Source organism: Hirundo rustica, chromosome 13, assembly GCF_015227805.2.
Source record: "Hirundo rustica isolate bHirRus1 chromosome 13, bHirRus1.pri.v3, whole genome shotgun sequence".
Classification (NCBI taxonomy): Eukaryota; Metazoa; Chordata; class Aves; order Passeriformes; family Hirundinidae; genus Hirundo; species Hirundo rustica.
Window position 1 is genome coordinate 2,678,452 of NC_053462.1, and position 12,693 is coordinate 2,691,144.

Sequence of the window (12,693 nt, forward strand, 5' to 3'; positions counted from 1 at the left end):
ACTGGAACCTCACAGCCTCCTTCAGCATTGGAGAGCACCTCCCTCCGTCTCTCCCCAGCTCCACTGAAACCCTTCCATGTCTTCCCAGCACTTTTTTTCCTCATCAGTCTCCAGCTTTGTGCTGGTGCTATTCTCGCCCTTGACAGCAAGTTTCTTGAGGTTTTTTTTTTACTTTTTTTTTTTTTCCTGTTGATCCTGTTCTCTGTACGCTGCTCTCATGAGGGACAATCCCTTACATTCCCCACCAGACTTTTCCATAGTTATGTCCAGCTCACACAGGGGAGGGTTTTCTTTTGTGTGATGGGGCCATCTCCCTTGTCTCAGTTTCTCCTGTGCCACTTGTTTAATTTCCCGCTTGCTCCCATGCCTCTGGCTTGTCTCCCAGCACGCCTGATACCTTGGAGTTTTCTGGGACAACCGGTTTTTAATAATTTGATGGAGTGGGTTCTCTTGTAGGTTTTTGCTGGCAATTAGATGGGTAAAACCTGGGCTTAAGGCCCTTATTTGAGTTGGGGATTGCTGAGGAAAGCAGAGCTGGAGAGAGGAAGCAAAATTAAATAGAGTTCATCTGAGGTTAAGGCTTCCTTGGAAAAGCCAAGCACTGCATGGAAAGCAGTGAGAATCCACCATGGGAAAAAGCCCCCTTTATTTGTACAACCCAATCAGTATTTCACTAGCCACACATATAAAATATCCTTGGAAACCTGTGCAAAGGGTGATTTATATACAGTATTGTCCATAATACACAGCACCAACAGAAGATGCACAAACCCAAGGTGGATCCAAAGCACAGGCAAGAGGCGCTGGTTTTAAACTGAGAGAGGGTCTAGTTAGGTTAGATAAAAGGAAGAATTGATTTACTATGAGGGTGGTGAGGTCCTGGAATAGATTGCCCAGAAATGCTGTGGCTGCCCCTGAATCCCTGGAAGCGTCCAAGGCCGGGTTGGACACAGGACTTGGAGCAATGTGGGTAGAGGAAGGTGTCCCTGCTCATGGCAGGGGGTGGACTTAAATGGCCTTTAAGATCCCTTCCAGCCCAAAACACCACACGATTCCACGAAAGCAGCACGGGTGAAATACGTGTTTCAAACCATTAATCTCCTCAAACCCCGAGGCAGGCTGCTGACGCTCCCTGACGGCAGAAAGCATGGCGAGGGGGGAGGGTGCTGTAAAGCCTGAGGGCTGGGGCAGAAATTACCTTCGGTGGGGAGCTGGAGGGGTGTGCGGGCTATAATTGAGAAGAACGAGGCGACCGTGCAGTACTGCGGGAGGCTGGCAGGCGACGGGGCAGCTCGGGGGGTGCCGTGAGGGCGGGCCCGAGCTGCCATTTCGCGGCCGCCCGGCCCCCCGCTGTCGGGCGGTGCCGCCTCCCTCAGGCTCGGGCGCGACATGGCGGCGGCGCGGGCGCTGCGGCTGTCGCTGCTCCGGCTGCTGCTGCTCCCGCCGCTGCTGCTGGCGCTGCTGCCGGGCCCGGCGGGGGCCGTGTGGCCGCAGCCCCAAGCCCAGAGCACCCCGCCCGGCGGCGGTCGCTGCCCGGTGCCGGCCCGCCGGTTCCGCTTCGCCGCGGCGGGCGGCTCGGCCGTGGGGCCGGGGTGCTCCGTGCTGGACGCCGCCTTCCAGCGGTACTGGCCGCTGCTCTTCGGCCGTCCCACCGGTGAGGGCCGCGGCGGGCGCTGACCCTTCCTTCCGTGGCTTTGAGCTTAACAGCCCCCCACACGCTCGCTAATTCGAGGGCCAAGCCACGGGGTTCGGTGGCCGTCTGCCTCCGCTCAGTTCTGCAGCGGCAGGTGGGGTGGGAATTGCGGCTTGGATAGAATCTGGTGGCAGGGGCAGCGATGGGTTGGGATTTGGAGGGCAATGCCTACGGCATGTATAGAAGAAATCTAATCGAGTTTAGCACAGCACTAGTTGTCTTCCTCCAGGATTTAGGCTCTTGCTATCGAGGGTTTCCTCCATCTCATTTTTTTACTTCCTCCGGGTAGTGTTACAGCCCCCCGTTGCTTCATTTCGCTTCCTTGTGGCTGCGGGGAGAGCTGCTCCGGGTCTTGCAACCATTCCTGCTTCAGGGTTACTGCTAAGTTTTGGCTGTTCCCATCCCTAGGAGCTCGCGGAGTCCTGTGTGTGGTCTCACCTTGAGGAAAGATTTGCTGCTTTGTGTGTGTTCTTCCAAGTAACTTGTGCCACGGGGCACCTCTGCCAAAGTGGGGCTGCTAGAAGTCCCGAGGCAGCATGGCTTTTCTGCCAGAGAGAGATTAGCTCCTGGATTAATCCTGAAATTGTAGGGTAAGATGAGGAAAGGCAAAAGCTTTGAGAGTCTGGGTTTGCTTTGGGACTGACTCTAAAGGTTTCTTGAACCCAGACTTCTTCATGATAGTACCCATTGCTTGTCTGGGGTGAGCTGCAGGAAATCTCTTGGCTGTGGAGCTGATGCGCAGGGATGCTCAGTAGCTGCGTGGGTCTGCTGCAGCCTGAAGTGCTATATCCAGGGAATATGAAGCACTTCATTCATCAAAAAGAGATAGTAACTCTGTTCCCAAGTGTTTTAAATGTCAGCGTGAACTCTGTTGCTGCTGATCAAAGCAGAGAAGGGTGGTGGTGTTGGAAGCCGCTTGGCTTTGTCTTGAGTACATCATGGTTTGAAACAGAGAACCCTTTGGCTTATTTTATTTCTTCAATTCTTGTGAGTAGCAGTAGAAATAAATTTTGATTTGGGAGCCAAAAAGGCTCCTTTTGGTTCTCTTTTGCTGCTAGGAACTAAAAACAGCTGATCTAATTATTCACACTCTCCTGTTCCACTCAGAGGGGAAATGTGACCATCAAATCACTTGGAGCAACATTGTGATCACAAGATCCAGCTCACACTCATCACTTTCCATATGCCCTGCTTTATGATGCTCAAACTGCACAAATTATTTTAAGGCCTTTTTTCCCCTCTTTGCCTTCATTTTATTTTGGTCTCTTTTTTTCCTCATGGGTGGTTGGTAAGAACAGGCAATGGAAACCTTGGATGAAAGGCAATTATTTGTATTAGTAGAGGAAATAAATGGCAGAAACCATTTTCTGGCTGCGCTGCCTTGCAGGTGTGGTGGCCGTGGTGCCTGTCTGCTCCGTGGCCTAGGATGCCCTGTTTGGGTTGGGAAGTGCCTCACCAAGCAGGTTCAAACGTTGTGTGTGGTGGTGGGACCATTTCTGTCGAGGCTTCTCAGCAGGATGAGCATTCCCAGGCCTGAGAGCGGCTGTTCCCGGTGAACTGCCGCCTTCCCGAGCAGAGGGAGCAGGTCTTGCTGTGCTGCTTGCACATCTGTGAGGTTGCCTTGGCTACCAGCTTGTCTGCAGACGAGAGGAAAGCTCAAAACAGGGCTGGCTTCAAGCTGTTTTCCTTCTCTCCGCAGAGGTTTCGTCATCCCTTCATGGAGAAACGGGATTTCTGTGAGCGCCTGTGAGCTGTGGAGCAGGGGCTCTCTGCTTTTCCCTGAAATGCTGGCAGTGCCACAGTCTCTTTGGATGCTTCTTGGTGCTCTTGGCTCATTCAAAGCCAGGCTCTTTATTTTCAGTGACCACACTGAGCATTGGCTGTTCCTGGGAATGCTTTGGGGGTGTAGGCATGGACCTTGGCTGGGATGAGCAGAGTCCCACCCTGCTACCCCATGCTCCTCCTGGCAACTGACTGCTGCAAGTCCGTTGCATCCCAGTGAAGGTTGATTATTGTTTTGGAATAGGGGAGTGATTCAAGTGGGGATTCAGGCTTGTGCATCCTTGGAAGAGCTTTGCAGTTAGGGAAGTGTGCCCAGGGCTTCTGCTTGAGGTCTAAATGTGACTGGGTTCTTTTGTGTGGCTGGGACCTGCTCTGCAGAAAGTGAAATCGGTTGGGAGCTTTTCTGAGCTGGGTGAGACCTTTTGATTGCGTCTGACTCAACCCAGTTTAGCAGATTCATTGTCCACCCTTTTTAAAAGGTTTTCTTTGCCTTTTTCCAAGAAGTTTGGGTAAGGCAGAGCTCTTGGGCTTGTACTTTTTTCCTGTGCTGGGAGAGCTTGGAAGCAAGAAAGCTCCCTCCAGGAGGAGCTTTGACTAGCCATGGCTGTAGCTCAAGAGCCAGGGCTGGTGTCCAGGAAGCCTCGGGGACTGCTTCTAGTCCATATTCTGATGTTTCTCCTCTCTCGTGTGCTCTGTTAAGCTTCCCTTTGGCTTCCTCACAGTTTGGGATCTGCTCATGTTCTCCTGGTTGGCTGTGTTGAAATTCAGCCCCTGCTGAACACCGTGGTGTCTGTTTTGGGGTGCAGGAACGGTGCCTGTTTCTGCTTCCATCCCCAGCTGGGCTGGGAGGATGGTGGTGGGCTTGGAAGCAGGGAAAAAGCTGGGATGGCGTTGATGTGCATGGTCTGTGTCCTTTGCAGAGAATGAGCCGTCCTGGGAAACACCCTGCTCCCAGCTTCTCGTCTATGTTTCCACTCCGGGCTGTGATGGCTTTCCCAGCCTGGACTCCAAGGAGAGCTGTAAGTGTCTGGGTTGGGAGCAGGAGGGAATGTGTCTGTTTCTGTCCCTGTCACTGGGAAGTAGCACTGTGCAGTTACCCTTGGGTTTGGGGAGGGCACCAGCTCCCTGCTCTTGAGACATTGGGGTTGGAGGGACATACCTGAGAGTGCTGATAAAGCAGTGGGGAGAGGTTCAAAACAGCAAGAGAGGGCCAAAATTCTGGGGTCCTGGAGTGCAGCTGTGTATCTGAGCCCTGCCCAGTGCAGTCGTGGCCGTGTGGGACACCCCTGATGCTGTGTTCCAGATAAGCTGTCTGTCTCCAAAGGCTCCATGCTGCTCTCAGCAGAGACCGTCTGGGGAGCTCTCCGAGGTGAGCTGCGCTTCCCGCAGGGCATTCCCGCTCTCCCTCCTCGGGCCTGTGGGGATGTCTCACAGTGCCTCTCTCTTTCCATAGACTTCTTTGTTAATTGAGCTCTGCTCCTTTGGGGGTGTCTGTGCTGAGGAAGGGGCTGTGTGTTTTCCTGCAGGCCTGGAAACGTTCAGCCAGCTTGTTGGGAGGGACGAGAACGGCACGGTGAGTCCTGGCCTCATCTCCTGGGGACAGGCAGCTCTCCATGGTGCCTCTGCCTCCATGGGGATAGGTTGAGGGTTGTTGGAATGCTTGGGATGAGTGGGCACAGCCTTGCCAAGGGACAAGTGGAAATTCATGGATCCAGCCAGATCCCTACCTTCTGAGTGGGTAAAGAAGTGCCGCAGCTCTTTCTGGACAGTTTGCACTCGGGGCAGTGAGGGCATCTCTGTCCTGCCAACCCAGTGGTGACCCTCAGTGTTTCTTGCTAATGGCCATTTGCCCAACATCCTTCTCATGTCTTCCACGTGTCATCTGTGTGCAGTACTACATCAATGAGACAGAAATCGTGGACTTTCCCCGCTTCCCTCACCGGGGACTGTTGCTGGACACTTCTCGTCACTTCCTGCCTCTGAGAGCCATCCTGGAAACTCTGGTAGGGCACCTGTGCTGGGAGATGAGATGGTTTAATTGCATGTCCCTTCCCCTGTGACAACTGAGCTCCCTCTTTGCGTGATTTTTCAGCTGCCTTTGTTAAAAAGAAAACCCTGAGGTATTTCCGATTCCTGCAGCCCAGGTTACTCCTCAAGGCTGAGCTGTTTCTAAGGCAAAGGAAAACACTGGCAAGGGTGGGTGGTGCTTCTGTGCTCGTCCCAAGCAGAATTAAACTTCCAGGTCTCTACCAGTGGCTCAGTTACAGAGAGAACAGGGATTTTACTCAGCAGAAGTATTCCTGGCCCTGTGCAGCTTTTTGTGTTTAGAGAGAGGTGTCTGAATCCCTCTTGGATCCTGGGGAGCATTTAGGGACTCTGCCTTGTCCTTCTGGAGCTGGAGGACCTTGTCCTCTATCTGTGGCAAGCTGGATGACCTTTCAGAAGGGGTGAGGCACATTCATTTTTGTCCCTGTTCCTTCCCAGGACGTCATGGCTTACAACAAGTTCAATGTGTTTCACTGGCACATTGTGGATGACCCATCTTTCCCCTACGAGAGCTCCACGTTCCCAGAGCTCAGCAAGCAGGTAATGATCACATGTAGTGCCCAGATGAGGTGAGCAGATCCCGGCCTCTGCTCCTGAGCAAGGTCCTGAGCTTTCCCATGTTCCCAGGGAGCCTTCAACGCCATGACCCACGTGTACACAGCCAGTGACGTGCGCACTGTGATCGAGTACGCCCGGCTGCGCGGCATCAGGGTCATCGCTGAGTTCGACACCCCCGGCCACACCCTCTCCTGGGGGCCAGGTGAGGAGCACACCCTGCCTGCTGCTGCTCTGAGGAGGGTTGGAGCTGTCCCAGGGGTAGGAATGGGTGCTGCAATCTGGCCCCTAAAAGCTGGGTGTGGGCAGCAGTGTCCCACAGGCTGGCTTTGACGAGGAGCAGACCATTGTTTGGGGGATGTGGGACCCAATGGTCCAACTTCTAGAGCAGAATTCAAAGGGAACCATTTCCATCTTTTCTTGGGTCCAAGCTGGGTGATTTTTTTGTGGGAGCGTCTGCTCTGCCTAAATTAACACCATGGCTCATTGCAAGGATCTTGTGTTTAACTGAGGGTACAGCTGGCCAAGCTTCCTTGCTCTGCTTGAGCTGTGTCACAGTCCTGACACACTGCTCTCTGCTCCAGGGACTGTCTCCCCTTCTATGTCTAGAAGTACAAGAAGCTCCAGGAAAACATTCCATTGTCTTTTTCTCTCCTTCCCCTGCCTCCAAATGGCAAGGCCCATGTTAAAATTTGCCGTGTGTGTGGTCACAGCTGGCTGTCCCTCCTTCCCTGTCCCCTGAGCTGTGCTGAGGGGCATTGTAGAGGATGATGTGGTCACACTTTGCCCCTTCCTCACCATCCTGCCTTTGTTATCAGGTGCTCCAGGCCTCCTGACTCCCTGCTATATGGGCAAGACTCGTTCTGGAGTCTATGGGCCCATCAACCCCATTGTTAACAGCACCTACCAGTTTGTGACCAGTTTGTTCCAAGAGGTCAGCAATGTGTTCCCAGACTTCTTTCTCCACCTTGGTGGCGATGAGGTAGATTTCACATGCTGGTGAGTCTGAGATCAGTCTGCATGGGGACTGGGGGTAAGTATTTGGGATTGGAGTCCCAGCCCATGGCTTCTTTGTCATAATCTTTGGTGTCCCGCTCTCCCAGGCCAGGGGTAGTGGTGGTGCTTGGGATTTGGGGGATTTCTGTGTTCATGGTGATGCTGGATGTAGAGAACTTCTGGTGCTGGTGCTCGTTCCACCACAGCTCTGGAATACCTGGGCAAGCCTTGGACTGATGTGGGAGGGACTTGACCATGCCTTGGTCTTATTCCGGAGCTCAGGTTATGATGGTTTTATTCCTTCTCTTTGGCACACAGGAAATCCAATCCAGAAATCCGTGCTTTCATGATGGAAATGGGCTTTGGTGAAGATTACAAAAAATTAGAGTCTTTTTACATCCAGAGGTAAGGACAGGGAATCCAGGGCCTGCAGCTGCACTGTGTGACCAGCTCAAATGTTCTGTCTTGGGGACACCAGGTCTCCTTTTCCGGAGCAGCTCCATTGGTCATGTCCCCCTAACCCCAAAAGGGAACATTTTAGTGGGATATTGACCACCAAAAAGCCTGGGGCTGAGGAGAAAGAAGTCCCATAAGGGGCTGTGCTCTCTCCCTTCTCCTTCAGAAGCACCTCCACATCCAGCTGAGGATGTTGGGAGTATCTGTGCTGCTCCTTTGGCTGTATGTAACCACCAAAGAGGGGATCACTGGCCTCACCCAGAACTTGGTACTTTTCCCGCTCCAGGCTTCTGAATATCGTCTCTTCCCTCGGCAAAGGTTATATTGTGTGGCAGGAGGTGTTTGACAACGATGTGAAGGTGAGAGGAGCTGCCTGTGCTGGGGTGAACAGTGCCAGCACCCCAGCCTGACACACTGGTGTGCTCTGGGGGGCTGTATTGGGGTGAACAGTGCCAGCACCCCAGCCTGACACACTGGTGTGCTCTGGGGAGCTGTATTGGGGTGAACAGTGCCAGCACCTCAGCCTGACACACTGGTGTGCTCTGGGGAGCTGTATTGGGGTGAACAGTGCCAGCACCCCAGCCTGACACACTGGTGTGCTCTGGGGGGCTGTATTGGGGTGAACAGTGCCAGCACCCCAGCCTGACACACTGGTGTGCTCTGGAGGGCTGAGCTGGGGCTGGTGGGGGTTACTCTGTAATGGGACTGGGGTCGATCTCAGGATGGTGCTGTCTTCATCACGGCTTTGTCACTGCTGCCAGTGCTCTGCTTCCTCTAGGATGTAGGCTTTAACCCTGCCCTGGACACTCTGCAAATGGCCTTATCCCTCTTTCTGTTGTAACTGTAAACCAGATGGGAAAGTGGCTCAAAAATCAAACCCAAGTTTGCCTCAGCTTCCTTTTGGGGGTGTGGAGGGGTCAGGGCACTCTGCTTGGGGGGCGATGATGCTCTGTCACAGCACTGATCCCCTGCCCCATGTTCACCTGTGCTCCTCAGCTGAGGCCTGACACCATCATCCATGTGTGGAAGGATAACAACATGCAGTACCTGAAAGAGATGGCCAATGTCACCAGGGCTGGCTACCGGGCTCTGCTCTCTGCACCCTGGTACCTCAACCGCATCTCCTACGGGCAGGACTGGATAGAATCCTATAAGGTGGAGCCCTTGAGCTTTGAAGGTGTGTTCCTTGTGTCCCCTTTCTGCATGGCACCTGGCTTGGCACTCAGATGTAGTGCCAGGACTGGCTGTTTTGCTGTTCCTCCACAGGCAGCCCTGAGCAGAAGGCCCTGGTGATGGGTGGCGAGGCCTGCATGTGGGGTGAATATGTGGATGTCACCAACCTGACACCCAGGCTCTGGTAAGGGAGGCCACAGGGAGGTGACTTTCATTGTGTGAGGCAGGGCTTGAATCCCTTTTCCTTGCCACTGAGTGTCATGTGCTGAATGGGTTTGGTCTGCACATGGTGCCTGTCCCCTCTGTGATGGCAACAGCTCCACTGAGGCTGAAATGAGTTTGCAAGGCTGTAACAACCTGCTGCTGCAACCAGGTTGGGTTTAACACCTGTCTATCCTGTCATCCTGGTCTGCTCCTGGTGGGCATGTGTCCTGGAATAGATCTGGGATACTCTGAAACCTTTGTGTGTGGAAGGACACTGGTCAGGAAAGCATTTGGGAGTTCAGGGCTTCACGTGAGCAGCTTCTGAGCTCCCCCCTGTCCTGACTGCCTGTCCCTTCTCTTAAAGGCCGAGAGGTGGGGCCGTAGCTGAAAGACTCTGGAGCAATGGGACTGTCAGAAACTTGGAAGACGCTTACGCCCGGCTGGCGGAGTTCCGCTGCACCCTGCTTGGGTAACTGTCCTGGGACAGCTGCTCTGGGCTCAGCCCTGGGAGGGCAGCGAGGGAGAAGGGCTTGCCCTGCTGCAAAATGACCCTTGTTCCTCTGGAAAGCCCTGGTTTTTCTGCTGCCTGTGCGTGGGCAGAGCTTGCTTTGTGCAGCTCTAGAAGAGCGCTCCTGCTGCTGGCGTAGGCTGGTGGCTCTGGCGAGGCAAGGGCTTTGTGCTGAGGAAGGAGGGGACTTGTCAGCTCTTGCCACTCCTCCTGCAGCACCAGCTTCCCCAGGAAACCTGTCCTCACCCCATGCTCCCACACATGAGCAAAAGACTGACTTTATAAGCACAGGATGAAAACCACTCCCTCCTTGTCACACCTGAAATGGGGCACCCGTGGCCACCCTGTGCCACTGGAAGCCCTCAAACCTGTGCCCTCTCCCTGATGCCATCCTTCTGTTCTCTTCCCAGGCGTGGTGTGCAGGCACAGCCTCTCTACACTGGATACTGTGACCATGAATTTGGTGGGGTTTGAAGGGAGAGCCCCACTGCCCTCCACCTCTGTGCACGCAGGAGGAATGTCCCCCCCTCAAAAGGGCAGAGGGACCTCTTCCCACCCCACCTTCAGCTCTGGCTTCATTGCAATGAACACTTCTTTTCCCTCGGCATGCACTCTTTGCCTCTTTTTTCTATTTTTATTTCTTAAAATCTATAAATAAATGACCCCAAAGAGGAAAAAGGTGCCTATTCCTGCTCATCTGGGGCTTGGGACCCGTGCAAGGGTTAGCAGGAGCTGGGTAGGGCTTGTTCCAGAGATGCTGGTGGAGAGGCATCATCCTGGAAGCTCCGGAGCTTGCAGGGTGCCTGCTCAGCTGGATAAACTGTGATTAGCCTCTGCTGCTGTCCCAGGGCTTGCTTGTGCAGTCACGTTGTGCTGTGGAGTCCTGTCCTTGTCCCTCCTCTCTCTTCTGATGGCCAGGCCTGCAAGCCACCACCTCTGCTGCTCTAAACCCTGGCTGCCACCTCCTCTGGCTTCTCCTCAGCAGATGACACCCGGGAGCCTCTGAGGGGCCCTTGCAAATCTGCTGAGTGGTGCATGGATATGATGAACTCTCTGCCCAGCTCCTCAGGCTGTCACCTCTGCCTGGGATCTGTCCAACTGACCCGTCCTCCTCCTGCTCTGTTATTCTCGGGCTGAGGAGCTCAGTTCCAAGTCTCCTCCATCCATCTTGGAGAAGAAACCAGTGGTGCTGCTATCCCATAGAACTGGGACAGGTGTGATTGTTGTCCTTCAATGGTTGGGATTGCTGTGCTGGAAATGGCATTCAGCTGAAAGCAGGGAATCTCTCAGGGAGAGATCCTGGCTGGCTGGGACTGTTGTATGTGTGTCTTGGTCTTAAGTGAGTGAGATGTGCTGTTACGGCTGGAAACCTCTTATGACTGAACTTTAAATTAAAAATAGTGAATTAACGGTTATTACTGCCTCCTTATTTTTGAAAGTCAGAGGGTTTTTTCCTTTTTTTTTTTTTTTTTTTTCCCAGTGTGCTGTGAAGTGCTGTCTTGGCTGGGTGCTTTTGTCGCTGCAGGGAGCTGCTGCCAGCAGGGCTGGGGCAAGCAGGACCCTGGCCCTGGGAAGGGTGCTCTGTTCCCACAGATGATTGTCTGCAAGAGGTTCTCTACCACCCTATCCCAGTTCCCTTCCCTCATTCCACCTGCCCTTCTGCCTTGCTGGGCTGCCTTTCCTCCACAGCCAGGTGTGAGAGCCCCCAGGGCTTGGGATACTCCTGGAGGACCCCCCAACATTGCACCTTCCACTGCAGCCTGGTATTGTGATCCGGGTTAAACGTCACCCATGACCCCACTTCCCAGGGTGTCTGCACCAGCGTCTTCCCAAAACCACCATCATGGAGGTGGCTCAGTGACGTTTCCACCCATGGATGGGCCGGGATCCCGGAAGCACCCTGCTCTCCCTGCCGCGGCTTTGCTGGGTGGCCCGTTCCTTCCAGAACATCTATTTTGGTCGTGTAAAACTTGCCGGGGAGCAGGGAACAGGGAACAGGCAGCGTGTGAATCACTCGGGGCCAACGGGTTTAAAAATAAACCCAAGCGGCGGCGAGGAGCAGCCGCCAAGCCCCCGGATTCCAGCAGGATTGTGCTCCGCACGTCCCAACCCCACCCGTGGGCACTGGCACCAGCCAGGGGAGTTTATTGGGACACGCTTGCAGTGGTGGGCACCTGTGTGCATCGTGTGTGTGTGCTTGTAAACACGTGTGTGCACTGGGTGTGTGCTTGTTAGCGTGTCTGCAATGTGCGTGTGCTTGTAAATACTTGTGTGTGTGTTACGTGTGTGCTTGTGAACACGTGTGCTTGTGAACGCAGGCACACGCTTGCACTCACGTGCTTATGGGTCCTCACATCCACTCGTGCACGCTCATGCATCAGGGTCATTGAACGCACGTGCATTAAGGGCCCTTGCACATGTGCGCTCACACACGTGCACGAATGCACTTGCTCACACATGTGAGTCCTTGCACACATGCACAAACTTGCACATACGTACATTTCGGTCCTTGCATGCATACACTTGTGCCCATGCCTGCACGGGTGTCCATATGGATCCTTGCACACTTGCACACTTGCATGTGTGTCCTTGCCCTCATGCACGTACTTACACTCGTGTACAAACACACACTTGTGCTCATGAGCTAGGGAATCCTTGCACACACGTGCCTATGGGTCCTTGCAAGCCCGTACATTCCTGTACACACTTGCACACACATGAACACTTGCACACATGTGCAAATGCCCCCACACATCACTGCCCAGACTCACACGCAGGCTTGAAGCCACATGTGCTGTGCATGCCCTTGCACTTACACACACGTGCCCTCTTGCAGCACCTGTTTGTGCTTGCACACGCTTGAACACACGTGTGCATGTTTGTGTAGACTTGCACACATGCTCACACACACAGTTGTACACATTCACACTCCTTCCCACGCTTACAAACCCCTGCACACACGAGGCAGCGTGCAGGAGAAGCCAGGCCTCCCCCCACCTGGCTGCTGCTTTGGGACTAATTAATTAATTAACGACAACGCCAGGTATTAAAGCTGCTCAGTCTAATTACAGATCTTTCGGGGTGACGTGGGAAGCAGGAGGGAAGTTCTCCCCTCCTCCCCCTTCTGGGGCAGCCCCACGGGGGCAACAGGGGCAGTGTGGGGTCCATGGAGGTGAAAAACTCAACAGTATTCAAATTTACCCTTTTTAGCATCTTCTGTGTGTTTAAACCCTGCTCTGAGGTGGGGAACAGAGAGGGGCTAAGTCAGGAGGCTGCTAAA

General features: G+C 53.9%; 1 protein-coding gene across 1 annotated transcript; it reads left to right on the forward strand.

Moving 5' to 3' along the window:
* The first annotated feature begins 1,389 nt into the window (after positions 1-1,389).
* HEXA (hexosaminidase subunit alpha) lies at positions 1,390-10,828 on the forward strand. The gene is made up of 14 exons (XM_040077699.1): positions 1,390-1,654; positions 4,396-4,494; positions 4,779-4,844; positions 5,002-5,048; positions 5,368-5,478; positions 5,960-6,061; positions 6,149-6,281; positions 6,895-7,075; positions 7,391-7,477; positions 7,815-7,887; positions 8,525-8,705; positions 8,795-8,885; positions 9,270-9,374; positions 9,824-10,828. Exons 1-14 carry the CDS (start codon positions 1,390-1,392, stop codon positions 9,885-9,887), a joined length of 1,605 nt encoding a protein of 534 aa, XP_039933633.1. The 3' UTR covers positions 9,888-10,828.
* Positions 10,829-12,693: the final 1,865 nt, after the last annotated feature.